The sequence below is a fragment of the Corythoichthys intestinalis genome, chromosome 11 (genome assembly GCF_030265065.1).
Source record: "Corythoichthys intestinalis isolate RoL2023-P3 chromosome 11, ASM3026506v1, whole genome shotgun sequence".
Lineage (NCBI taxonomy): Eukaryota > Metazoa > Chordata > Actinopteri > Syngnathiformes > Syngnathidae > Corythoichthys > Corythoichthys intestinalis.
In genome coordinates, this window is record NC_080405.1 from 57981912 (window position 1) to 58009106 (window position 27195).

At 38.4% G+C, this 27195-nt stretch overlaps 1 protein-coding gene across 2 annotated transcripts in view; it reads right to left on the reverse strand.

Annotated features, from left to right (window-relative positions):
* Positions 1-20267: 20267 nt before the first annotated feature.
* LOC130923818 (protocadherin-1-like) overlaps positions 20268-27195 on the reverse strand; it is a 233604-nt gene continuing 226676 nt past the window's right edge. For both annotated transcript variants that reach the window (XM_057849827.1, XM_057849828.1), the window contains one exon: positions 20268-23836. In XM_057849827.1, coding sequence (XP_057705810.1) covers positions 23400-23836 — 437 coding nt within the window. In that variant the 3' untranslated portion in view covers positions 20268-23399. The remainder of the gene's footprint in view (positions 23837-27195) is intronic.

Below are 27195 nucleotides of genomic sequence, written 5' to 3' on the forward strand. Positions count from 1 at the left end.
TTGATTGCAAAGTAACAATTTATTTACACATAACTAAACTAGTGAACTGAGAGATGACGCTGTTGTGGCCGCGACAGCTGGGGTAAACTTTTCCCTTATTGCCGCCTGTCTCATCGAGATGGATTTTCTGAGTCCTTCTTTTGTGGTGACCACTGCCTCATGGCGGAGTTTGCCTGGGGAACTTGTGTGGGGCATGTTGTGTTCCTTAGGGGGAACTGGTTTGGCCGTGCGCGTTTCCGGCTTAGTCGCAGGACACTGGAGGGTCGCAGGGGTCGCGAGCCGCCGAGCACGGCGGCGCGCGCTCTGCTCAGCGAGCAGCGCGGAGTCAACGGCATCGTCCGCTGCACTGGTGGTCCGGGTCGTTCTGCTCGGTCTTCGAGCGCCTGGCATCCCGGTCGTCGCACTTGGTCGTTCGTCGCCTGGCGTCCCGGACATCCTCCCGGTCATTCTGCTCGGACTTGCCGCGCCTGGCATCCAGGATGTCCTACTTGTCGTCCATTCGGTCGTCTTCTGCTGGTGGCCCGGCCGTTCGTTCCGTTGAATCGGGTTGCGGGTCTTACCAAATGCGCTACTGCCCTCCAGTGGCCAGTTTTATTGCTTTCAAATGGATTTTGAGCATTGTGCTTTGGAGCAAAATTGCATCAGAACCTTAAGATGTTTCTTGTGAAAAAAAAAAAAACGTAAAAGACATAAGAATGTTTTTGGGACAGTGAAACAATTAAAAATAGAACGTATTTAATACGTTTTTGGGAGCAAATGAGTTAAAGGGCTACCAAAAACAACACTGACGCAAGACGTTTTTGTCAAATGTTCTCAGAGAATTTTCAGGTCCTTTTGTCATTGGAATTGAATGGGGCTTTTGTTTTTCCTGTAAAAACCTGTGCTTTTGGCGCAACTGTGAACATTAGGAAAGAAATTGAGAAAAAGCCTCCGTCGTGTGAATTTTTGTAACCTTTCGAAGTCGGAACGCTGCGAATCGGTCAAAGCGTGTGGGCTGCGCGGCATGCCGACAAAGTGGACGGGAAAAAAAATTACCAATTTTACATGCGCTTTGCTTTGCTCGGGGTTAGCGTGGGGTGACGTATCTTTGCATGTATAAGATTTGTCAAACATATTCATGTTTAATAAATGCGGCTGTTAGTTAGCGGCCCCGATTCTATTTTGGTGGAGCAAACACGACCTTGTTACTGGCGCGTGTTCATCCTTGCGAAAGCTCTCGTATCAAATAAAAGCGCTTACATAAGACGGCTTCTTTAATTCATTCACTTATTTATTTATTTATTCTGGCCCCGCGTCAGGCCTCGGGTTATACAACGGGGGGGGGGAGGATTTGCCGCATTTTCATCTCGGCGTTCATGAATTATTGTCCGACATTTTGCCGCCCGTGTTTAGCGAGTCGACGCGCTCCTCGCGCTAACGAGACGTGATTAGCGGGCCGGCTAATAAAGTTGGTGCGCCTCGTCGTCTTCATCTCCTCTTTAACCTACATAAGGAAATTAAAATCCTATAATTATCCTCAATTAACAAAAAGAGGGACATGCAGTGATTAAGGAAATCAAGTTCAGGGACTATTTTCATAAGCTTCGGCACCCCCCAACCTCCTTTAATGTTCACCTTTAAGCTCACTGCTTTGCTTTTAATTAACTTTTTTCATGACTTTCAGACTTTCTGACCATGAGAACCGATAGTTCTGTACTAAGTCTATTTGTGTAGCATTTGCCCATTCCATATCAGAATAAAAAATTGGAAAACGACATTTTGTTTTACGTTTTCAAATAAAAAAATTGCAGCGTATTAGTTGTTTAATTCATATCTGTAGACGTTTTCCATGCAGTGACCCGGAGGTTGATGATACACTGATACGAGGTTGCTGTTCAAAAATTAGCTTTTCCCCTCTTTAAAAAGCAAGGACACACGTCCGCCATCCTTGACAAAAACGTTAAGTAACAATAAATGTAAAATGTTAGATATTGTGCTGCTCCATTGACCCTTCAATGGAATAACCCGGTAGAGAGTGACTGAGAAAAATAAGGAGAGACAGAAAAAAACAAAAGTGGTATTTGCCATGCGACAAAATGGATTTTGCCATGTGGCATTTTTTTGCCATGTGGCAAAAAAGAGAAACGTGTGGCTGTGATCTTTGACCATCCACTTACCATTACAGCGCATTGACATTCAACTGGCACCCAACTCAGGCTATGCCATTGACAGCTATCTACGTCCAAATTTTCCATTCATATTAAATGGTAGAAAAACAAACAAATCGAAAATGCCACATGGCAAAAAATAATGCCACATGCCAAAATACATTTTGCCACATGGCAAAAAACATGTCACCTTGGGGAAAAAAAATCCACTAGGAAAAACCCATTTTGCCACACAGCAAAAAAAAATGTCACATGGTAAAAAAAATGCCACATGGCAAAAATAATACCACATGGCAAAATAAATTTTGCCACACAGCAGACACAAAATGCCACATGGTTAAAAAAAATGCCACATAGCAAAATCCACTTTGCCTCATGGCAGAATCCATTTTGCCACATAGCAATAAAATGGCACATGGTAAAAAAAATTTTTTAAAAAAATGCCACATGGCAAAAAAAATGCCACATGGCAAAAATCAATGTTGCTACTTAGCAGGACAAAAATGCCACATGGTAAAAAAAAATGCAACTTGGCAAAATCCATTTTGCCACATAGCAAAAAAATGCCACATGGTAAAAAAATGCAATGTGGCAAAAATAATACCACATGTCAAAATACAGTATGCTAAATGGCAAAATCCATTTTGTCACATAGCAAAAAAAAAATGCCACATGGTAAAAATAATACCACATGTCAAAATACATTTTGCCACATAGCAAAAAAAAATACTACATGGTAAAAAGATTGCCAGATGGCAAAAAAATGCCACATAGCAAAATAAATTTTGCCACATAGCAAAAAAAATGCCACATGGTTAAAAAAAAATGCCACATGCCAAAATCCACTTTGCCTCATGGCAAAGAATTTGCCACATAGCAATAAAATGCCACATGGTAAAAAAAAAAAAAAATGCCACATGGCAAAATCAATTTTGCCACCTGGCAAAAAAAAAAATGTCACATGGCAAAATCAATTTTGCCACATGGCGAAAAAAAAAATGCGGCACTGCTAAAAAAATGCCACATGGCAAAAAAAATGCCATGGGAAAAAAATGTCACACGGCAAAAGACATTTTGCCACATGGCAAATACCACTTTTGGTTCTCGGCCCTGCTGAAAAAAAGTTAACAACATCCTGGTCACTCCTCATCAAAAATCATACAAACCAAAACCGAATAGAACAAAAATACCATCATAATTCCAAATTCCATATATTCTATTTTTAATTTCAAAACTGTTAGGGCCTCCGCCCTCCTTCCTGACCCCTGCCGCAGGTGAGGGAAGTTTGCCTGATTACAGGTCTGTGGTCGAGCGGCCACAGCTGAGAGCAGTTACCATCAGCCAGCTTTAAAAGCCCAGCGGACGCACCACCACATCGCCCGATCAACTTGTCGTGTTTCTCGTCAGTTGTTTCTTGTATTCCTATTACACTGCTAGCCCAAAGTATTGGCACCCCTGCAATTCTGGCAGATAATGCTCAATTTCTTCCTTAAAATGATTGCAATTACAAATGCTTTGGTAGTAATATCTCCATTTATTTTGCTTGCAATGAAAAAACACAAAAGAGAATGGGGACAAAAATGAAATCATGATCACTTTACACAAAACTCCAAAAATGGGCCAGACAAAAGTATTGGCACCCTGAGCCTAATATTTGGTAGCACAACCTTTAGACAAAATAACTGCAAACAACCGCTTCTGGTATCCATCAATGAGTTTCTTCCAATGCTCAGCTGGAATTTTAGACCATTCTTCTTTGGCCAACTGCTCCAAGTCCCTGAGATTTGAAGGATGCCATTTTCTGATCTCTCCACAGGTGTTCTATGGGATTCAGGTCTGGCCACTTTAGAAGTTCTCTCAAACCATTTTCTAGAGCGTTTGGGTCATTGTTCTGCTGGAAGACCCATGACCTCTGAGGGAGAGCCAGCTTTCTACATTATGCTGCAAAATTTGATGGTGCAGCAAAGCAACCCCAAAACATCAGGGAACCTCGGCCATGTTTGACTTCGGGGACAGTGTTCTTTTCTTTGAAGGCCTTGTTTTTTCCCCCTGCAAACTCTACGCTGATGCCTTTTCCTAAAAAGCTCTACTTTTGTCTCATCTGACCAGAGAACATGCTTCCAAAACGTTTTTGGCTTTCTCAGGTATGTTTTGGCAAACTCCAGGCTTTTAATGTCTCTGCGTTAGAAGCGGGGTCTTCCTAGGTGTCCTACCAAAGAGTTTATTTCATTCAGACGCCAATGGATGGTACGGGTGGACACTGTTATACCCTCGGACTGCAGGACAACTTGAACTTGTTCGGATGTTAGTCGAAGTTCTTTATCCACCATCTGCACAATCTTTCATTGAAATCTATCCTCAATTTTTCTCTTCCAGGGAGGTTACCCACAGTGCCATTGGATTTACATTTATTGATGACACTGCGCACGGTAGACACAGGAACATTCAGGTCTTTGGAGATGGACTTGTAGCCTTGAGATTGCGTATGAGGCCTTACAATTTTGCCACTCAAGTCCTCAAGGACACAGGACAGAGGTTGAGTCAAATTTAATCCATTTTAACCAGCTGCAAGTGTGATTTAGTGATTGCCACCACCTGTTAAAGTGCCACAGGTACAGTAAGTCACAGGTGCTGGTAATTACACAAATTAGAGAAGCATCACATGATTTTTCAAAGGGTGCCAATACTTTTGTCAGGCCCATTTTTGGAGTTATGTGTAAAATGATAATGATTTTTTTTCATTATCTTTTGTGTTTTATCATTGCAAGCAAAATAAATGCAGAGATGACCACCAAAGCAATTGTCTTTGCAATCATTTTCTGGGAGAAATTGAGTATTATCTGAAAGGAATGCATGGGTGCCAATACTTTTGGCCAGCAGTGTAAAAAAATCCCATGTCACAGCGCGAAGGCTGACGATGTAAATATCATGGCGGGCCGATCGTCGTTTCCTCTTTCATCGGAGTAGGACGAAAAGCTGAAAACAAACATTGCAATTATCAACAAGGCAACCTGGAAATGGCAAAATTCAACTGGAAACTAGGGCTGTCAAAATTATTGCGTAAAAGGGCGGTAATTAATTTTTTAAATTAATCACGTTAAAATATTTGACGCAATTAACGCACATGCCCCGCTCAGACAGATTTAAATGACAGTACAGAGAAATTACCACATGTTAATTGTGTTTTATGGAGTTTTGCCGCCCTCTGCTGGCGCTTGGGTGCGACTGATTTTATAGGCTTCAGCACCCATGAGCATTGTGTAAGTAATTATTGACATCAACAATGGTGGGCTACTAGTTTATTTTTTGATTGAAATTTTCACAAATTTTATTAAAATGAAAACATTAAGAGGGGTTTTAATATACAATTTCTATAACTTGTACTAACATTTATCTTTTAAGAACTACACGTCTTTCTATCCATGGATCGCTTTAACAGAATGTTAATAATGTTAATGCCATCTTGTTGATTTATTGTTATAATAAAAAAAATACAGTCCCTATGTACCGTATGTTGAATGTACAGTATATATCCATCTTGTGTCTTATCTTTCCATTCCAACAATAATTTACAGAAAAATATGGCATATTTTATAGATGGTTTGAATTGCGATTGATTACGATTAATTAATTTTAAAGCTGTAATTAACTTGATTAAAAATTTTAATCGTTTGACAGCCCTACTGGAAACATAACGAAATTGTAACTGGATCTTAGAGCCGAGGATGAGACAGTTCATCATCCATCTTTGAAAATGGGTGGTTTATTTGGTTGCCGATGCCGACTAAATATGGCGTAATCTCCAGGTTATAAAATCCCGCCCTCCCTGAACACAGAGCATCGAGTCGCCAACACAGGACAAGTCTCAAAGTGTCCAACCCGGGTTATTCCAGGGACATCTCACGGACATCGCGGGTAAATCCTGCGTCTCTTTACACGGAAATTTACCGAGATGTAAGTCTGAAAGGTGCTAAAGATTCATTTTAGCGCCTTCTAGAACAGTCGCATATTAACACCTGCAAAGGGTTGAAACAAACACCGTAAGAGTTGCTCTAACACTGCTGCTTTTGCTGTTTATCTTCTATTTCATACTTTTTTTTAAAAATGATTTATTCACCTCGAAACTTGAAAACATCTGTAATAAGCCCAACCTTTCATACTCCTTCTTCCTAAGATGGAAGATGAATACAAATACAAACAAAAAAATATATACATCTCCAACACAACAAAGCCTTTGGGGAAATAACTTGCGCTGCATTGGCTTTATTTTCCTCCTCACCGATCAATTGCTTTGTTGCTCGTTCTGTAGTTGTGTGTGATAAAGAAAGAAAATGCAGGTTAAACATTTTTAAGGACTTGGAAATCAAGTAAAAGCAAGCTTTAGTGTTTGCAAGCAAGCGTGTATAGTTGGACGGCTCGGACTGCCCGCAGCAACGCCCGGAGGACTTTGCTACCCAAAACTCTCTACACTGGACTTACACACAAACACTAAATTGTCTGAGACATTTCCTTATGCCATAATGGTTAAGTGAAAGTGTCTAATGTTGAGAGAGAACTTCTTTTATGGAGAGAAGTCAAACTCAATTCAATCAATTCAACCCTTACAGGCCACTCATTAGTAAACTTAAATAATAGCATATATTATTACATTGTTTTTTTAAAAAAATTATTAATCATTGTTTTATTTGATATACATTTTGGTCATTACAAATTAATACGGTGTTCATCAAATTAAATTAGACAGTGTAAAAATGAATAAACACACTGGCTGAGGCAGCAAGTAACACCGCAAAGTACATTTGTTTTATCATAGTATTTAACTATATTGACATGGATTGATGTGTAATTCATTTAAACCGTGAGTCCAGGGCCTGAGAAGCCGTGGAATCATTGTGGATTTACCGCACCACAAAAATGAGAACCGTAAACAGCTCAAAATCCACATGTAGGGCGTTTAATTCAAATTTTCAAAATTTTGGTTGTGTAAAAATTGATAGTTAGTGTATGGGAGTTGTCATAGAGGTCCAAGACTAATATTCACCAACCTTGGCCAGAGCTTATACAAAATTGTGAATTTACTGTACCACAAAAATGTGAACTGTAACCAGCTCAAAGTCCACATGTAGGACTTTTTTAGTTCAAATTTTCAAAATTTTTGTTCAGTAAAAATTCATAGTTTAGTGTATTAGTTGTCATAGAGGTCCAAGACCTCTATGACCTCACCAACCTTGGCTAGAACCTATCAAGAACTGTGAATTTACAGTACCACAAAAATGACAACCGCAAACAGATCAACGTCCACATGTAGGACTTTTAATTCAAATTTTCTAAATTTTGGTTCAATAAAAATTCATAGTTTTGATGATGGGACTATTCAGAAAGGTCCACGACTAATACTCACCAATCTTGGCCAGAACTTACCAAGAACTGTGAATTTACAGTAACACAAAAATGACAACTGTAACCAGATCAAAGTCCACATGTAGGACTTTTAGTTCAAATTTTCTAAATTTTGGTTCAGTTAAATTTCATAGTTTGAGTATAAGAGTAGTAATAGAGTTCCAAGAATAATATTCACCAACCTTGGCCGTAACGTATCAAGAACTGTGACTTTACAGTACCACAAAAATGAGAACTGTAACCAGATCAAAGTCCACATGTAGGACTTTTAATTCAAATTTTCTAAATTTTATTACTGTAAAAATTCATAGTTTAGTGTATGACAGTAGTCATAGAGTTCCAAGAATAATATTCACCTACCTTGCCCAGAACGGGTCAAGAACTGTGACTTTACAGTAACACATAAAGAGAACTGTAACCAGATCGAAGTCCACATGTAGGACTTTTAATTCAAATTTCTTAAAATTTTCGTTGAGTAAAAAAATCATAGTTTTGTGTATGGGAGTAGTCATAAAGTTCCAAGAATAATATTCACCAACCTTGGCCAGAAAGTATCAAGAACTGTGATTTTACAGTACCACAAAAATGAGAACCGCAACCAAATCAAAGTCCCCATGGAAGACGTTTAATTCAAATTTTCTAAATTTTGGTTCAGTAAAAATTTATAATTTTGAGTATGGTGGTAGTCAGAGAGGTCCACGACTAATAATATTCACCAACCTTGGCCAGAACTTACTCAAAAATGTGGATTTACTATACCACAAAAATGTGAACAGTAACCAGATCAAAGTCCACACGTAGGACTTTTAATTCAAATTTTTCTAAATTTTGGTTGAGTAAAAAATCAGTTTTGTGCATGAGAGTATTCATAGAGGTCCAAAACTAGTATTCACCAATCTTGGCCAGGACTTATCAGGAAATGTGAATTTACTGTACCACAAAAATGTGAACTGTAACCAGATCGAAGTCCACATGTAGGACTTTTAATTTAAGTTTTCTAAATTTTATTACAGTAAAAATTCATAGTTTAGTGTATGACAGTAGTCAGAGAGGTCCAACATTAATATTCACCAACCTTGGCCAAAATTCAGTTTACAGTACTACAAAAATGAGAAACGCAACCAAATCAAAGTCCCCGTGGAGGACTTTTTAATTCAAATTTTCTAAATTTTGGTTCAGTAAAAATTTACAGTTTTGAGTATGGGAGTAGTCATAGAGGTCCAAAACTAATATTCACCAACCTTGGCCAAATCTTATCAAGAACTGAGAATTTAGAGTACCACAAAGATAAGAACTGTAACCAGATTAAAGTCGACATGTAGGGCATTTATTTCAAATTTGCTATATTATTTCTACAGTAAAAATGCACAGTTGTGAGTATGCGAGTAGTCAAAGAGGTCCACTATCATACTTGACGAGTGCAATCAAACGATGTACAGTAAATGGGGTCGACATTGTCGCGGACAGCAAGGTGGCTGATGGCTAGAAATCCTGGCTGTTCTTGAACACGACACGAGAAATACTTCGCTCGTATGCACACAACCAAAACCTTCTACCTACTCCTTCCTACTCTGCCCGACGACGTTTAAAAAAAAAAAAAAAAAAAAGCGGCACACCTGACGTTCTCTCATGTTTTCTCATTATATTTTTGGGATATAACTGCCAAAAGCAGTTTTGTTTTTTGTTTTTTTAAGACAAAAAAAAAAAAAAAATCAGGCTCCATGGCGACCTTTGTCAGGGAGTTCAGGCAAGAAATTCTAGCCACTTTCACGCCTGCATATGATTAAAATCTTGTAAAAGTACAAATAAGTTACTTCTTGAATATTACAACTTTTTTTTTCTTTATTTTCATGGCCTTACCTTCAACACAAGCACAAGAAACATTTTTTTTCTCTTTTCATAGGCTTTCTTTCCTCTTTCATGAACTTTCAACACTCTCACAAGGCACGTTTTTCCTTTTGATTGAGTGAAGAAGAAAATGTACTTGAAGCTCGTCACATCATCTCAGCCAAAATCAATACCTTCATCGATCGGCTTACTTCACACACGCCACGTCAGATTGTTGACAACAACAATGACACACAACGGCGGTCGGGTCGCCTCGTCGTCGTCTCCCGCGGCGTCCTCTCATGCTAATTAGCGTGTTGCTAATTAGCACCCGACGTTAAAAATAGTGGCGGCCACACAATGTGGATCAGCGCGACCGCCTGTGTCCTCTTTTGATGGAATACTTTTCAAAGAATAGCTTGAAATTGTATTTCAATGATGTGCTAATTTTGTAATTGTTTTCCTAAAGAAAAAAAAAGTGCTCCTAAAGTGTGTATGACATCAAAAAAGCATGTTTATTTCATATTTCATGCGGTGTTTTAGGCTCCTGAATGAAATGGACTGTTTGGATGTGTGTGGAAGCCATCGTTTTATATATTTTTGAATCCCACGCTATGGAAAATGGGAGGCTTCAGTCTCGGGTTTAGGACGAATGCGAATGAGATGTCACCCGGGTCAGAATCTCACAATACAGCATTGCTTTGTAGCATGCAGATGGACTGTGGATTCAGCTAATTTTGCCAATTAATTAGCCTCAGTCGCTAACAGAGTAGCTTCTTCGACATATTTACGTAAAATAAACGCTAACTGGACGTTTTCTTTGCTTTTAACCAAGAATCGAGACTGTTTTACATCCAAATCTATGAAGAATTCGGGTATTCACAAGAATTTGAGCCAGAAAAGCTCTGTTTATGTCAGACAGTCGCTAGCCCCATTCGCTGACAGAGTAGCATTGTACTTCGACATATTTACGTAAAATTAATGCTAACTGCACGGTTTCTTTGCTTTTAACCAAGAATCGAATTATTCTACGTCTATATCTACGAAGAATTCGGGTATTTAAGCATTTATTCACAAGAATTTTTGCCAGAAAAGCTCTGTTTGCATGAGGTGGCCGCTAGCCTCATTCGTTACCAGAGTAGCATTGTACTTCGACATATTTACGTAAAATTAATGCTAACTGCACGGTTTCTTTGCTTTTAACCAAGAATCAAAACTATTCTACCTCTATATCTATGAAAAATTCGGGTATTTAAGCATTTATTCACAAGAATTTTCGACAGACAAGCTCTGTTCATGTCAGGCGGCCACTAGCTTCAGTCGCTAACAGAGTATTACTGGTTTCTAGATCACAGAGCTGATTTCTGTACACTCCACCCCTCCCAATCACTTAGCTTAGAGACTCCCCCACCCCCTCCCCTTCTTACCCTGGTCAACAGGCCCCCCACATGGTGTCAACCGGAAATACATCTAGCTGACGATAGCACCAACATATTCATAGATAGTGTAGGCGTTTAATATATTTCATGTTGTTATTTTTCTGTTCTTGTGTTTCTTTTCATCTGTTCCCCCACTTCCCCTTCCTGTTCGCTGCTTTGTCATAATAAACGAGTTATGTTAAATGATCTCAATGTGAGTATGTCATACTCTCAATGTGAAACATTAAAACTAGGGCTGTCAAAATCATCGCGTTAACGGGTGTTAATACATTTTTTTCACGTTAAAATATTTGACGCATTTAATTTGCCGCCCTCTGCTCGCGCTTGGGTGCGACTGATTTTATGGGTTTCAGCAGCGTAGTTATTATTGACATCGACAATGGCGAGCTACTAGTTCATTTTTTTGATTGAAAATTTTACAAACTTTATTAAAACGAAAACATTAAAAGGGGTTTTAATATCAAAAATTCTATAACTTGTACTAACATTTATCTTTTAAGAACTACAAGTCTTTCTATCCATGGATCGCTTTAACAGAATGTTAATAATGTTAATGCCATCTTGCTGATTTATTGTGATAATAAACAAATACAGTACTTATGTACAGTATGTTGAATGTATATATCCGTCTTGTGGCTTATCTTTCCATTCCAAAAATAATTTACAGAAAAATATGGCATATTTTATAGATGGTTTGAATTACGATTAATTACAAGTATTTAATTTTTAGGCTGTGATTAACTCGATTAAAAATTTTAATCGTTTGACAGCCCTAATTAAAACTGTTCAGACCAACCGGACACTTAGACTTCCATTCTCTGTGTCAAACCGCTGAACAGGACCGGTTTAAAAAACAAAAAACGGAATTGGGCTCGTTTTCCAATTTCCAAAATTAGAAGGAAAAACAAATGGCCAAAAGGTACACGGACCCAAATGACAGAATGGGACTGCGGACACAAAAGTGAGCCGAGCTCAGTCACACATATAAAAAATCTCCGGTTTAACAACGCGGATGTCAAAATAAAAGCATGTGATTCTGTACATTCAGTATGAATGAGCTGCAACATGCCTGTCAAGCTGAACAACCCCGCGGGCCAGAGCGGCCCCCTTGCCGGGCCACGAACCGTACGTTTGACACCCCTGCGGTAAGTGGATCGCTAGAAAAGTAGAAAACCATTCAAATGAAATACAGGAAAAATATACAAAAATAACTAAATGAATTTTTAAAAAATACATTAAAAACGAGAGATAAAAGATGGTAGGAAAAGTTGGTGATGAAGAGATAAAATGGAGTGATGAATGGATAAAGGTGAAGAATTGTCATTTATTTGTGGATGGTTTCTGCTTCTGTCCTGCCGAGTGATTGATTTGCCGACTTCCTCCGCGAGCCTTGAGGGAGGTCCTGTTGTCCTTTCCCCTCCTCCATCCATCTTTTCACCCTCCCATCCATCTTTTTCTCCTTCACGTGGCACCGACTCCCTCGGATGCCGACGACGACCCCCTGAGGAGGCCCAGGAAGTAGAAAAAAGTATCAGGGCAAAAGTATTGGGACAAATAGAATGTGAAAGAAAAAATCATGGCAAAAAAGGCAGTTAAACCTGTATCAGTCAGCAGCTGCCGTTGACGCGCTAGACGTCCGATCCATTATGGATCAAACATAAAACCTGTTCTTTCATACGTCACTTTTTTTTTTTTTTTTTTTTTTTGGACACCAAGTTTTCTACGAAAAAATAACTATTTTAAGATTTTTTTTCTTTACCAAACACTAGAATCTTATTAGATCAAATATTAACCTTTTCTTCAACCCCAAATCTATTTTTTTTTTTTTAAATTTTATTTTAAATCAATCACTAAACTTTCTGGACTTTTTTTTCTTACCAAAAAGCTAACCATATTTGATGATTGTTTTATTTTTATTTTTTTATTTAATGAAAAACTGTAACCCTATTAAACCAAACATTCTTATTTATTTGTACTTTTTTTTTTTTTTTTACCAAACACTATATTCTTATTAGATCAAACATTACTTCTTTTTTTCTTTTTTAAATCAAATATCTTATTTTTTTTAAGCCCATCATTAACCGTTTTGGACACAACATTTTCTAGCAAAAATTAATTATATTTATGATTGTTTTTTGTTACTTTTTTTTTTTTTTTATCAAACACAATTTTACTAGACCAAATATTAAACTTTTATTTTGGAACCAAACATCTGTCTTTTTCTTTTTCTTTTTTATTTTTAAACCCATCATTAACCTTTTTGGACACAAAAGTTTCTAGTAAAAATAAACTTATTAGATCAAACATTAACCTTTTGTTGTTATTGTATGTTTTAAACCCATGATACGATTATTTTTATGTTTTTTTTTTTTTTTTTTAACCTAAAATTATAATCTTATTAGAGCAAACATAACTTTTTTTTTTTTTTTTTTTTTAAGTCAAAAATCTATCTTTTTTAAGCCCATCATTAACCATTTTGGACACAACAGTTTCTACCAAAAATTAATTATATGTATGATTAATTTTCTTTATTTTTTTACCAAACACAATAATTTTATTAGACCAAATATTAACCTTTTTTGGAACCAAAAATATCTTTTTTTTTGTTTTTGTTTTAGCCCATCATTAACCTATTTGGACATGACATTTTCTACTAAAAATTAATTATATTTATGATTAATTTTCTTTATTTTATTTTTTACCAAACACAACTTTTTTTTCGTTTAAGCCCATTATTAACCCTTTTAGACACAAAATTTTGTACCAAAAATTACCTGTATTGTATGAACCTTTTTTTTTTCTTTTTTTTTTTGGGGGGGGGGGGGTTGTCTATCACTAACCTTTTTGGACACAACATTTTCTACCCAAAATTAACTATATTTTATGGTTATTTTTATTTATTTATATACCAAAAGCTATAATCCTATTCAATCAAAATAAAAAATAAAAAAACCTTTCTTTTAAGCCCAGCATTAACCTTTTTGGACTTTTCTACCCAAAAATTTATTATATTCATGATTATTTTTCTTTATTTATGTTTCACCTAAAACAATTTTATTAGCCCATCATTAACCTTTTCGTACACCAAATTTTCTACCAAAAAATACATATATTTTTTGTTTTTAATTTTTGTTTTAATCAAGCACTATAATCTTATTAGTTGTTGTTGTTTTTTTTAACCAAAATTTCACTTTTTGACCAAAACTTGAAAGAGTTACTTTCCAAGTTTTGGGCGGAAGTGAGAAATCATACACAAAAACAACAGAACACCCAAGAAGTGGAGACTCACACGGTTGTCCCAAAACAAGACACAAGTTGACGCCGCGTTTGAACAACTGAATGTCTTTTATTGTAAAGCTATGAGGAAGAAGTCAGAATTACAAGTCATCGTTTCTTTGATTTGCTCAGCGAAAAAAAAAAAAGAATAATAATAATAAAACAACCAGAAAGAAACACTGACACTGAGAGTCAAACATGCGCATGGACAAAAAAACAAAACAAAAGATAAAACAACCAGCACGTCACCCGACATTCCTCCGCTAAGAATGGAAAAAAAGTTTCCGAGCGGCACGACGGGCCTACGAACATCGGATGAGCCTACGCGCCACGTTTCCTTCACACGTTTGGAGTATAGATATAGATTATTAGATATAGATAGATATTTGTCATCTCATTGGAAAGACCAAAAAAACTACAATTGCATGTACATAAAACTGTACAAAAAACAAGGCAGCACTAGCATTGTTCCTATAGAAATACTGTATAACCAACCAACCCACAGCAAGTCTACAAACATGGACGGGCTTCTTCGCGCTAATCTGTAAAAAAGTTCGGAAACTCAGGAGTCGCCAGGCGCGCACGCATTTTTTTTTTTTTTTTTTTTCGTTTTGAGCTTTGTCGTGTGTGTCACAAGATTACAAAAGTGTTGTTTACAAACTCCTCATGCTAACCCGTTAGCCTAAGAATCTCTGCCAGTTATGTCATGGTTACATTAAAAAAGATTTAGTTTTTTAGTTTGAATTCAAGTTGGCTAGTTTGTGGCATTTTCAAAAATATTGTTTTTTTTTTTTTTTTTAGAGCTTGTTTTTTTACGTTCTTTCACGCTTTTCGCCATTTTCACTTTCGGCGACCGTTACGGGAACGTCCGTTTCATTTTAGAAGCTCATATCAAAATAATTAGCGTCATTTCACGACTAAATAAGGCACGCTGAAAAATTGCATGCTAGCGTAAAATGTTTTAGCATGTATGCTACCATATGCGGCGTGCCTTGTGTACTGTATGTGTTCATTACAGAAATTGCACACGCAACTAATGCTGCCTTCACCTGCTTTGGGAAAGATGATTCTTACCACTTGCTAATTGGTAGTTACGAGTATGTCCCGTTCATGTGCGTTTGTTGTCGTAGCAGGAAAAAAAAAAACAGACACAGATTTCATTTTGGTTTGGTGTGTGTGGGCAAAACTGTCTTTGAACTTTTAATTATCAACTATAATAAGAAGAGATCGAATCAAAATGCTAACAGCAAATTTTCGTTTTTAACTGAACGTTTTGTCAACCACTTGGTTTCTACGTTTTGATGCTGACATCCAAAAACGTGCAAATTGATGATAAATCTTCTTATAAAACTTGTAGTGTCTTACCATTCACAGCTTCTTGTTCGCACTCCATCATTTTGAAACGTAAACGGTCGCAACTCTTTGAATTTGGCCCCCCAATTTTATTTTTAAAAATTATATGAACTTTCCCAACACTGCCTAAACCTAACCCATACATTTATAATGTATTGACGTGACACATTCCCCATTCACTGTGTCACGGCTTCCCGAAAGGGGCCGTCCCACACTCCACTTCGTTTATTAGCAGTCGGTCACATGCAGTGATCTAACGTCGGATTTAGGTTGAAAAACTACGAAAGCTGTACCGCATACAAACAGGAAGGATTGTCTCAGGAGTGATTTGTTCGAGGATTCAAGATAATTATTACCGGTATATTTTTCGTACCATGCATGCATCTTGAAACCGCGACAGCATTGGCAACATATTTAGCTTTTATTTTACGTAAATGTTGCAAACTGCTTGTTTTTGTTGCATTTAACCAAGAATCGAGACTGTTTTACATCCATATCTTTATTGAATTCCGTGATTTAAGCATTTATTCACAAGAATTTTCAACGCAAAAAGCTCTTTGTTGTACTCAGGGGGCCACCACAGTGACTTAAAGACTAGCAGCACATTATACATATGTATGTAAAATAAATGGTAACTGCACATTTTTTTGCTTTTAACCAAGAATCCAGACTGTTTTACGTCCATATCTATCAAGAATTCAGGGATTGAAGCATTTATTCACAAGAATTTTCAACAAAAAAAGCTATTTGTTTACATAGGGCAGCCACTAATTTGCTTACTGACTAGCATCATAGTTCGCAATATTTACATAAAATAATGCTAACTGCACAGTTTTTTAGCTTTTAACCAAGAATCAAGAGTGTTTTACATCCATATCTATAATGAATTCAGGGATTTAAGCATTTATTCACAAGAATTTTAAAACGCACAAAGTTCTTTGTTGTACTCTGGGGGCCGCTACAGTGACTGAAAGACTAGCAGCACATTCAACATATTTATGTAAAATAAATGCTAACTGCACGTGCTTTTGCTTTTAACCAAGAATGCAGACTGTTTTACGTCCATGTTTATAATGAATTCAGGGATTGAAGCATTTATTCACAAGAATTTTCAACGAAAAAAAGCTCTTTGTTTACATATGGCGGCCACTAATTTGCTTACTGACTAGCATCATAGTTCGCAATATTTACGTAAAATAAATGCTAACTGCACGTTATTTTTTTGTTTTGTTTTGCTTTTAACCAAGAATCAAGGCAGTTTTTTGCCAATTCTTTAAAGAATTCAGGGATTGAAGCATTTAGTCACAAGAATTTTCAACAAAAAAGCTCTTTGTTTACATATGGCGGCCACTAATTTGCTTACTGACTAGCATCATAGTTTGCAATATTTACGTAAAATAATGCTAACTGCACAGTTTTTTAGCTTTTAACAGAGACTGTTTTACATCCATATCCATCAAAAATTCAGGGATTGAAGCATTCACAAGAATTTTCAACAGATGAAGCTCTTTGTGGTACTAAGGATGCCGCCATATTGTCTAACAGACCAGCATCATTCTTCAACATATTTACGTAAAATAAATGCTAACTGCAGAGTTTTTTTAGCTTTTAACCAAGAATCCAGACTATTTTACGTCCATATGTATGATGAATTCTGGGATTGAAGCATTTATTGGCAAGAATTTTCAACAGAAAAAGCTCTTTTTCTGTGATATGGCGGCCGCTAATTTGCTTACTTACTAGCATCATAGTTCGCAATATTTATGTAAAATAAATGCTAACTGCAGAGTTTTTTTTTTAGCTTTTAACCAAGAATGCAGACTGTTTTATGCCCATATTTATAAAGAATTCAGGGATTTAAGCATTTATTCACAAGAATTTTCAACGGAAAAAGCTCTTTGCTTACATATAGTTGTTGCTAATTTGCTTACTGACTAGCATCATAGTTCACAATATTTACGTAAAATAAATGCTAACTGCACGTTTTTTTCTGTTTTTTTTTTTTTTTTTTTTTGCTTTTAATCAAGAATCGAAACTGTTTTACGTCCATAGCTATCAAGAATTCAGGGATTTAAGCATTTATTCACAAGAATTTTCAACGGATAAAGCTCTTTGTTGTACTAAGGCTGCCGCCACATTGTCAAACAGACCAGCATCATTCTTCAACATATTTACGTAAAATAAATGCTAACTGCAGAGTTTTTTTAGCTTTTAACCAAGAATCCAGACTGTTTTACGTCCATATCTATAAAAAAAATGCAGGGATTTAAGCATTTATTCACAAGAAGTTTCAATGCAAAAAGCTCTTTGTGTTTCCACTCAGTCAGAGATAGGACCCCTCTGAATCGGTCCCGTCAATACATTATGAAGTCTATGCCTAACCCTAACCCTTATTGAGAGAATTGATACACTTCGTCAGCGATTGACGTCATCACTGGAAATGAACGTCTCAATCTCGATAAAACGACAGCAGCACATATGAAAATTTTTACGTAGCATAAACAAATGGCATCATTTCAGCTCCATTTTGCAATAAATGTGGGGCGGCATGACGTCAACACCCGTAACTAATATCTCAAAAACGATAGCAGCCCAAACGAAAATTTTTAAAGCACAACTGTAGCTCAAACAATTGTTTTTAGCCATTTTTAATCAAAATGGTGGACTGGTTGACCTATCAAAGAATTTTTACTATCTCAAAAATGCGACTTGAGGGGGCGTTACAATTTTCGACTCGACAAGGGGTATTTACCATAATTACGACATCACATGAAGGCAGCATGAGACAGCGCGCCTTATTGTCGCGAAAATGCGCTAATTATTTTGAGAAACAACAAATTGGGTCCGTAACAATTCGTCAAAAATATATTTGAACTCATGTTTCAAAAAGTATGGTGCTTAAAAAATAGTTTTTTTAATTGACAAAATTAGCACTTAATTTTGTTAATGATATTCATTTTCAGTTTCTTGTACGTTTCGGCAAATTTGTTCGTTTTTACGTGTAATTAAAAAGGATAGCAGCTTGATTCATTCCGCATTGAAATGAAAAGATTGGAGCGCATCATATTTGCGAGTTACGTAAACATTACACAAATAAATTTATTTCTGACACAACTCCATTTAAAAATGAATTGGGGGGGGGAAATGAGAGCTTTACAAAAAAATTATGAACTGATTTTTTTTGTTTCCGATTTTAACTAAAAGATTTTAACAAAGTCAGCATTAGAAACCCCTTATGTGTAAATTACACAAAAAATTTATTTAATCAACATGGCTAGTTTTTCAAAAATATCGCAGTTCTTTTGTTGACAAAATTAGCATTTTCAAATATTAAACAACGATCAGGACAGTCTGTGAAGTCATTTTAGCATCATTAATCTGCACCTTTCGAACATTTGACTTCATCAGAAAATATTTCTTTGCTAGCTCGACCTAAATCATTCCGATATAATTAATAACGAAAACTAAAAAAAAAAACGAGAACACGTAGTGAAACAACTGCAAAAACCAGAAAATAAAACCATTTCATATTGATAAACCAGCTTGTTTCATGCTCAGTAATACAATATACAATTAAAAGAAACAAAGTGCATTGTGGGAAATGTCGTAAACACCCCTTGAACAATAATTCGGATGTCAAATTTCATGTTATTTGTCTCGAACCACATCATTTTTCAAAGAACTTTGCCTCCGCTGCGATGAAAATCAAATTCCCGACCTGCTTTTTCCCGTTTTTCGGACACTCGCCACTCGTTACGCGCTACGCAAGGCACGCTGCGGCGTTAACGTAACACGGTAGGGAGGAGCTCGGATGACCTCGTTGCCGGATTCACGTTAGCGGTTAGATGAGAGCTGAAGGAATCCGTTTTGTATAACTTGCTGCTAAAGGGAAATGGTACTTCTGCTAACACGCTAATCGATAATCGTTGACATGCCTGCTTCGATTGTTGTAGTACATGATAAACTAGTACTAAAATAATAGAATTAGCATATTAGCGAAAATACCATTCAATCCCTTCTATGCACATTTTAGGTCAGCAATGAGTTTCCGCCAACAGCAGCTAATGCATTTTTTAGCATGTGTTGTTTTTCAGTAAGCTAATGAACAAAAGTGTTGGGCAAAGAATTTTTTTTCTTTGGTTTTCAGGGTCAAAAAGTCTCAAATTAAGACTTACAGAAGGGCCTTTCAACTTTCCCAAATGATGCGCACTAAAAGCCAACAGTGGCCAGTGAGGTCGGCGGAGGTTAATTGGTGGCAAAGAGCGAGCGTAACCTCCGCTCTCAGTTTTTTTACCTCACGCAGCAAAAAGCGCCGGCCGGACGCTCGGGAGGGAAGGAGGCGCCACCTGATTCCTGACCATGTGTGGAAATGCAGAAAATACACCCCCAAAAAAGAGAAGAAAAACAGAATTAAAGATTTGCGCTGATTTCTTTCGATGTAGATTTAACATGGGAAGCTCATTCCTGCAAGTACACACACCAAAATACCGTATTGGCCCGAATACAAGACGGTGTTTTTTGCATTGAAATAAGACTGGAAAAGTGCGGGTCATCTAGACATTATACCCATTCACGACGCTAGATGGCGCCAAATATCATTGAAGCGATGTTCTGTCATGACAGATCTCCGCTTCTCTTGTTTAAGCACTTTGCCTTATTTTATTGCAATGTTTTTACTTATTCAGATTTGTTTCAAGACTACAGTTACAGTTAGACTTCACTTTTATGATCAATGCAGTTATTGCAATTTTGTTATTTTATCACAGTAGATTGGTTTATTTACATTTCAAAAACCAGAAACGAATGTGATTGCACTTTAGTTTACATATTTAAATGTTCAGATATTAAGATTTGAATGAGGCAAAATAACATGCTTTTTCTCTCAAACATATTGTTATAATCATTTGTTTCGGATGTAATGTAGTTATTTCCTGTATACAAATGAATTTGGTGTTCAAAAAGTCTTTTTTCAAACTTGAGTCTTGAAAAAGAGGGGGTCATCTTATAATCAGGGCCATCTTCTATTCGGGCCAATTAGGTAGTAGGCAAACTATTTTTTTGTGAATGGCGGACTCTGGCAAGTTAGAATAAAAATAAGAAAATCATATGACACTAAGTATTGCAGCAACAACCCAAAAAAAGTCTGTTATCACCTTTTAACGTGTTAAAGCAACACTTGATAACTTTTCGACTTTGATTGATTTTAGTGATGCCGGTGGACGAAAGCGGTAGTGTTTCCCATGAGGACCATCACATACCCGCACAGTGTCGTAAAATCATGACCTCCAGATGGATTTATACAGAAAATAATTACAGTACATCCGAAACAAATGATTCCAAAAATATATTTGATATTCATGTTATTTTGCCTCATTCAAATCTTAATATCTGAACATTTAAATATGTAAACTAAAGTGCAGTCACATTCGTAAATGAATGGCTTGTGGTTTTTGAAATGTAACTAAACCAATCTAATGTGATAAAACAACAAAATTGCAATAACTGCATTAATCATCAAAGTGAAGTCTAACTGTAACCTTGAAACAAATCTGAATAAGGAAAAACATTGCAATAAAGTAATGCAAACTGGTTAAACTTGAGAGTAGCTGAGATCTGTCATGACAGAACATCGCTTCAATGATATCTGGCGCCATCTAGCGTCGTGAATGGGTATAATGTCTAGGACCCAAATATAACACGAATCCCACTTTTTCAGTCTCATTTCAATGCAAAAAACACAGTCTTATATTCGGGGCAATACGGTACTAGCAGAGCATTTGTAATTGCCAACATTTCCCGGGAGAAAGTGAGCATTATCGGACAGAATTGCATGTGCCAATACTTTTGGCTAGCAGTGTACGTAACTTGAATTTTTTCCCCCACTGCTGTAAAGCAACTTTCTGCCTCAATCAAATGAAATACAATACAATGCACTAAAAGGCTTCCTTTGGGGGGGAAAAAATGCAATTGGGACGATAATGATAAACGTGAAGCACCTGCTTCAATAATTCAAATTGTAACCTTCAGCTCTCATGACGATCATGTAACACTTGACTTCCATTTTGGGCTTGTGGATCAATTCCGAACAGTTTTACCTGGAACGAGCACAAAGTGATGTTCGAGAAGAGGGAAAAAAAAAGACCAAACTCAAACTTCCTGGCAACGTCTGTACATGCAAAACTCGTCAGTCCGGCGGCTTGACGTCACGTGAGCTTCGCCATATTTACATGTGTACACCCGCCGAGTGGAAACGAGACCAAAAGCAAAAAGAAAGCCAGGGTGTTGGACTTTTTTGTTCTGTAAACTTTCAGGCAAAAAATCCCAAAGTAAGAGGCCCAAAGTCAGGCTAGTTAGTTTCACACGGAATACTACGTAAGGATTTACAACAAAGTCCACCTGGTGGGGGGGGGAAGATGAGACGAAGCAACGCGTGTTTTACATTCCTTCCATTTCCTCATTTACAGCTGATTGGCTGGCGCGAAGCCAGGTGGGCGGGGTCTAAAGAAGTGGGCATAAGGTGGGGAGGGAAGGGAGGCTGTGGTGCTACACAACCAGGCACAGGTGAGGTGTTTAGTAGGAGTAAGATGGGTTGAGTAAGGGATTGAGTTGTTTAGCAGGGCAGTGAGGTGTTTAGGGCAGTGTTCAGATAGGTTTTGGATAGGGCAGTGGGGTGTACGGGGAAGCCAAGGATGTGTGAAGTAGGGTAGTAAGGTGTTTAGGGGCCAGAGGACGGTGTTTCCTGGGGTGGTGAAGTGCTTAGAACTGGAATTTAGTTGTTTAAAAAGGTCTGTGAAGAGTTTAGGGAGAGACATTGAGTTGTTTAGTAGGAAAGCAAGGTGTTTAGGGCAGTGTCCAAGTTTTTTGATGTGATGGTTAAGTATTTAGGGATGCAAGGGATGTGTTTAGTAGAGTAGTGAGGTGTTTAGGGGCAGAGGAGGCGGTTGAGGAAGGTGTTTCCTGAGGTGGTGAAGTGTTTGAAACTGGAATTTAGTTGTTTAAAAGGGCAGTTAAGTGTTTAGGGCTCTAGAATTTGTCTAATTTGGAAGGCTAGTGAGGTGTTTAGGGAAAGACATTGAGTTTTTTAGTAGGAAAGCTAGGTGTTTGGGGGCAGAGTGTGTGTGTGTGTGGGGGGGGGGGGGTTAGGGAATGTGTTTCCTGGGGTGGTGAAGCGTTTAAAACTGGGATTTAGTTGTTTAAAAGGGCATTCAAGTGTTTAGGGCTCTATAATTTACCTGTTTAGAAGGCCAGTGAGGTGTTTAGGGAGATACATTGAGTTGTTTAGTAGGAAACCAAGGTTTTTAGGGCAGTGTCCAGGTATTTGATGTGATGGTAAAGTTTTTAGGGAAGCCAGGGATGTGTTTAGTAGTAGTGAGGTGTTTAGTGAGCAAAAGTGTGGTTGAGTATGGTGTTTCTCAGGGGTGGTGGTGAAGTGTTTAGAAAGAGGTGTGAAGTGGTTAGGGTTAGAGTTTACTGTTTAGTAGGGCAGTGAGGTGTTTAGGGTATGGCAATGAATAGCGCAGGGAGGGTGGGACCAATCAGTGAGGTCTCCAGGTCGATCGTTAACGTTAGGATGTTGGGATTTTCAATCGGGGAACGATATGTTTGGAGGCCCAGTGAAGTGTTAAAGGTTGGCCGTATGGAGGTGTTTGGGGGGCAGTGTGTTTGTAGTGGGAAGTGAGGTAGTGGGAAGAAGAATGATGCGTTTAGGGGGTAGTTAGGTGTTTAGGGTGACGCTGTGGTGTTTGATTGGACGGGCAGGTGTTTGGGCAAGATTGTTTTTTCAAGAAGTGTGATTGGTGAGGCGGTTAGGGTGACGGCAAGATGTTTGGGTGGCACAGTAAAGTGTCCAGTAAGTACTTGGGTGCCAATTGAGGTGTTTCAGGGGGTGTGCAGCGTCAACGGGGAGGGGGGGGGCGACAGTGGGCGGAGTTGGAACCAGGGGTGGTTGTGCCCTCGCTCACAGGTAGATCTCCCTCTTGGAGGCGTGGTGCCCTGCGGGGGCGGCGGCCGAGTGGAACTCCACCGCCTGGCTAAGTGGGATCTCCTCCAGGCCGCAGTCTTTGGCGGGGGTCTGGCCGACGGCCCCCAGGGGGTAGGCACTGCTGTAGGGTGTCATGAAGCGCATGTTGGCCACCCTGCCGCCACCCGGTCCGCGCTCCTCGCTGGGGATGGGCTTGGGGCTGCCGTTGGCCACGGGCGGCGCCGGCACGTCCCGGGCGGCTTCGGCGCTCTCCTGGTAAGGCACGAAGGTAGACAGCTTGGGGGCGGCGCCCTTGGGCACCTTGCGATTGGGCGACGGCTGGCCGGGCATCCAGCACGAGTCCGAGTGGCCGAACTCGGTGCACTCGCGCGTGCAGTTACCCGTCATGGCCACGTCCGGGAGGGGCCGCAAATCTGAAAGGGGGAGGGAAACAAACAAAGCACAAAATGACTTTGGTTGTCGTGGCAACAACAACAAGCTGAAAACAAACAACTTTGATTAAGTTCATAAATAAAAAGTGCTTTCCGGAGAGGGCGAGTGAGATTAAAACTGCAATGTCTGGAATCGTTTATCGAAAAGAGCACCCCCAGTGGGCGCTCTCCAGGGGGCGCCGGAGATTAAAAGCAGCAAGGTGCTCTGGTGTAAACAGTCGTTTTTTTCACTTCAACTTTTTCCAAAAACAGACGAGTTGAAAAGTGCTCCTGGTTTTTTTGGGGGGGGGGATTGTGGGAGAGTGCTAACTCGGGCTGCCGTGATTAAGCCACAACTATTTTGATCGTTGATTAACCGGAAAGAGACCAAAAAAATGGACAAATCCTCTTATTCGATAGGGCTTTGCAAGGCAAATATTTAAAATTTTTTTTTTTTTTTTTTTTTTGCGTTACTTCGGCGTGCCGCACAGCCCAAACCGTTTGACCGACCGGCACCGTTCCAATATCAAAATGACCGGAATTTGCGCGCGATGCATGGTATTTTTTGAGTGAACCCCCAAAATTTTTCGTTTTCCCGTAAATGCGAGTTTTGGGGAAAAATAATAATTATTTTAGAATGTATCTAGTCCTACAATTTTTGACCAAACCATAAAAGGACGGTATGGAGTATAAAAGTTGTATATAGAATTTGGCAAAAACGTACAGTTCTCCCAAAATGGTAATTTCAAATGGGATGCCATTGACAGCCATGTATGATGAAAATTCCAATTCATTTTCAATTGTAGGAAAACGTAGGTCCTTGTGATTATTGACCATTTACTATGACAGCCCATTGACATTAAATTGGCACCAAAGAATGTTGATACCATTGACAGCCATGTACGTCCATGCCATTGACAGCCAAGTACAGTACGTCCAAATTCCCCATTGTACTTCAATGGCAGAAAAACCTGTGTGGTTGTGATTTTGGACCAAAAAATTAACATTACAGCCCAATTACATTTAACTGGCACACGCTTTTGACAGCCATGGAATAAGACGTGTCCCCGAAATGTCCCCAAATCAACCAGAAGTGACTTGATATCAACAGCACGTGTCCCTCAAATGCCCCCAAATAAACAAGAAATGACATATAACAAGATGTGCAGTGCTTAATTTGTAAATCATAAGGTGCCTGAGCGCAAAGTACATAAGACAGCGTAGGGATGACGAGACGGACACAGATCCTGGAACATAGGCAGAAAATGGTGTTGAAAACAACACGCAAATGCCCACTTGCCATGCTGTGGGACTTACAAGCCTGAATTTCAGATAATATCCATGGTATAAATGTAATGGCAACAATTTATTTAGGCTATACGCTGCACAGCACGGGCAATTGCCCACATAACCACAGGTGGGACTTAAAGTGCACAGTCAGCAATTAGTTTCTCAACAGGTCTAACTAGTAAAACATAAAAAAAAAAAAAAAAAAATCAGATTACAAAAAATAACGCAAACCCATCTTCCTTCATTTTGAAAAAAGACAGTAAATGCATCTGTCTTTTTGGCATGTTGAAATACCGTTGGAGCCTGGCTGCTTGCTCCCCAGATGCCACAAATTTCCAAAGTTTAAAAAAAAAAAAAAAGTTTTTTATGTCACACGAGAGGTGCCGGATCTTCCCAAATACTTCCCGGAACACAGGGAGGCCAAAATCAACAGGTGCCGAATCATGTTCCGGCAGGATCCAGGACAAATTAACCCTTGAAGACGGTCCCCGAAATGTCCCCACAAGAAGTGACCTGATAGCAACAGGAGGTGTGCCTGAAATGTCCCGAAATCAGGAAAATGAAAATTTTCTTTGACATGTATTTTATTTATGATAGTCATTTTATACATCTACAGTATATTTGCCACACTCGCATTTCTGCTTTGACTAAGCCTGTCTTGACTTCCTGATTGTTCTAATCAGTCGAGCCCCTCCCCCCTCCCTCGCTACAGTCCCCGCCCCCCACCTCCGGCGAGTGTCGCCGGCGCGGTCCGAGCTAATTAAACCAGGGTCAGATTAGAAGTTTGTCTTGTCACTCTTTATTGTGTCTTAAACAACTTATTACTTTTGCAGGAATGAAATTAGCCGGCAATTAATTAAAGGACGCCGGGACGACAAGGACGAAGGGGAGAGCAAGTTGGAGGGGGCGGCGTTTCAAGGAGACCGGCAAACCTTAGATATCAAATGTGGAACACAAACACCTTCAAAAACACCCCCTCAACCATGTCTTTACTTAATTACTGCAAATTCTAAAAGACATTTTTTTTAACCAAATTTGACCATTTTCACCAAAAAAAAAAAACCATTAAATGATATTGATAGATTCAACATCTCACATTCATATACAGTATTCCTCTTCATGTTACATTAGAATCACACATTTGCATTTGAACTCATTCATAAACGATTTAATATATTTTACGTTTTGCTTTGTTTTTGTTTTTTACCCAAATATGAATGTTTTTTGATAAGAAGGTTCCCATTGAAGGAATCTGACCTTTTAGCCAGATTGCCAGAATCATTCTTTAATGATCCGGGCCGGCGGGAATCAAACAGCCCGGCCAAAAGGCCAAACTCTGCACGTTCACCTTAGTCTTAACCCCTTGTACTGTCTCCATTTTGAAAGCTGGAAGAAGGCTTCGAAACACAAGTTGACAATTTATTCAGGTAGACAGCGATCAAACACCAAGGCAAAACGCAAAGAGGTCCCCGACAAAGAGGCAATTCTGGATCCAGGTTCAGCAAAACAACGAGCACATAATAGATAAAAAATGAGCTTCATAATATGAAATATATTCTGTTTGTTTTTCTTAAACCATGATATAAATGCTATTTATTTTATATTCGGTAGGAGCAAACGGTAAATAGGAGAAAAGGTGGATTTCCTTATAAGTCGATTTCACCATTAAACATCGAAATTGACGTCAAAATACAGTGGTACCTCTACTTACAAACGTCTCTACATACACATTTCAGGTCAAGACATGTCTCAACTTGAAAATATTGCCTCGTCACAAAAGAAATTTCAGGATACGAAAGGCAAAACTATAGTATGACTGGTCCTTTCTGAACATTACATACTTATATCTGCTCTGCTATTGGCTATTGCCTAGCATTCTTGGGATCCAATTGGCTAAGAGGGACTGTGTATCCAAGTGTCCTCGTCATTCGCCCCTCTTGTTCTGTCAGCTTTCCATGAGTGTATCAACTTTTATTCTTTACGCTATTATTGTTTTTTTTTACAGGTTTATTGCACAATAATATAATTGTAACATGCATTTGATACATGTTTTGATGTATTTTTATGCAGTA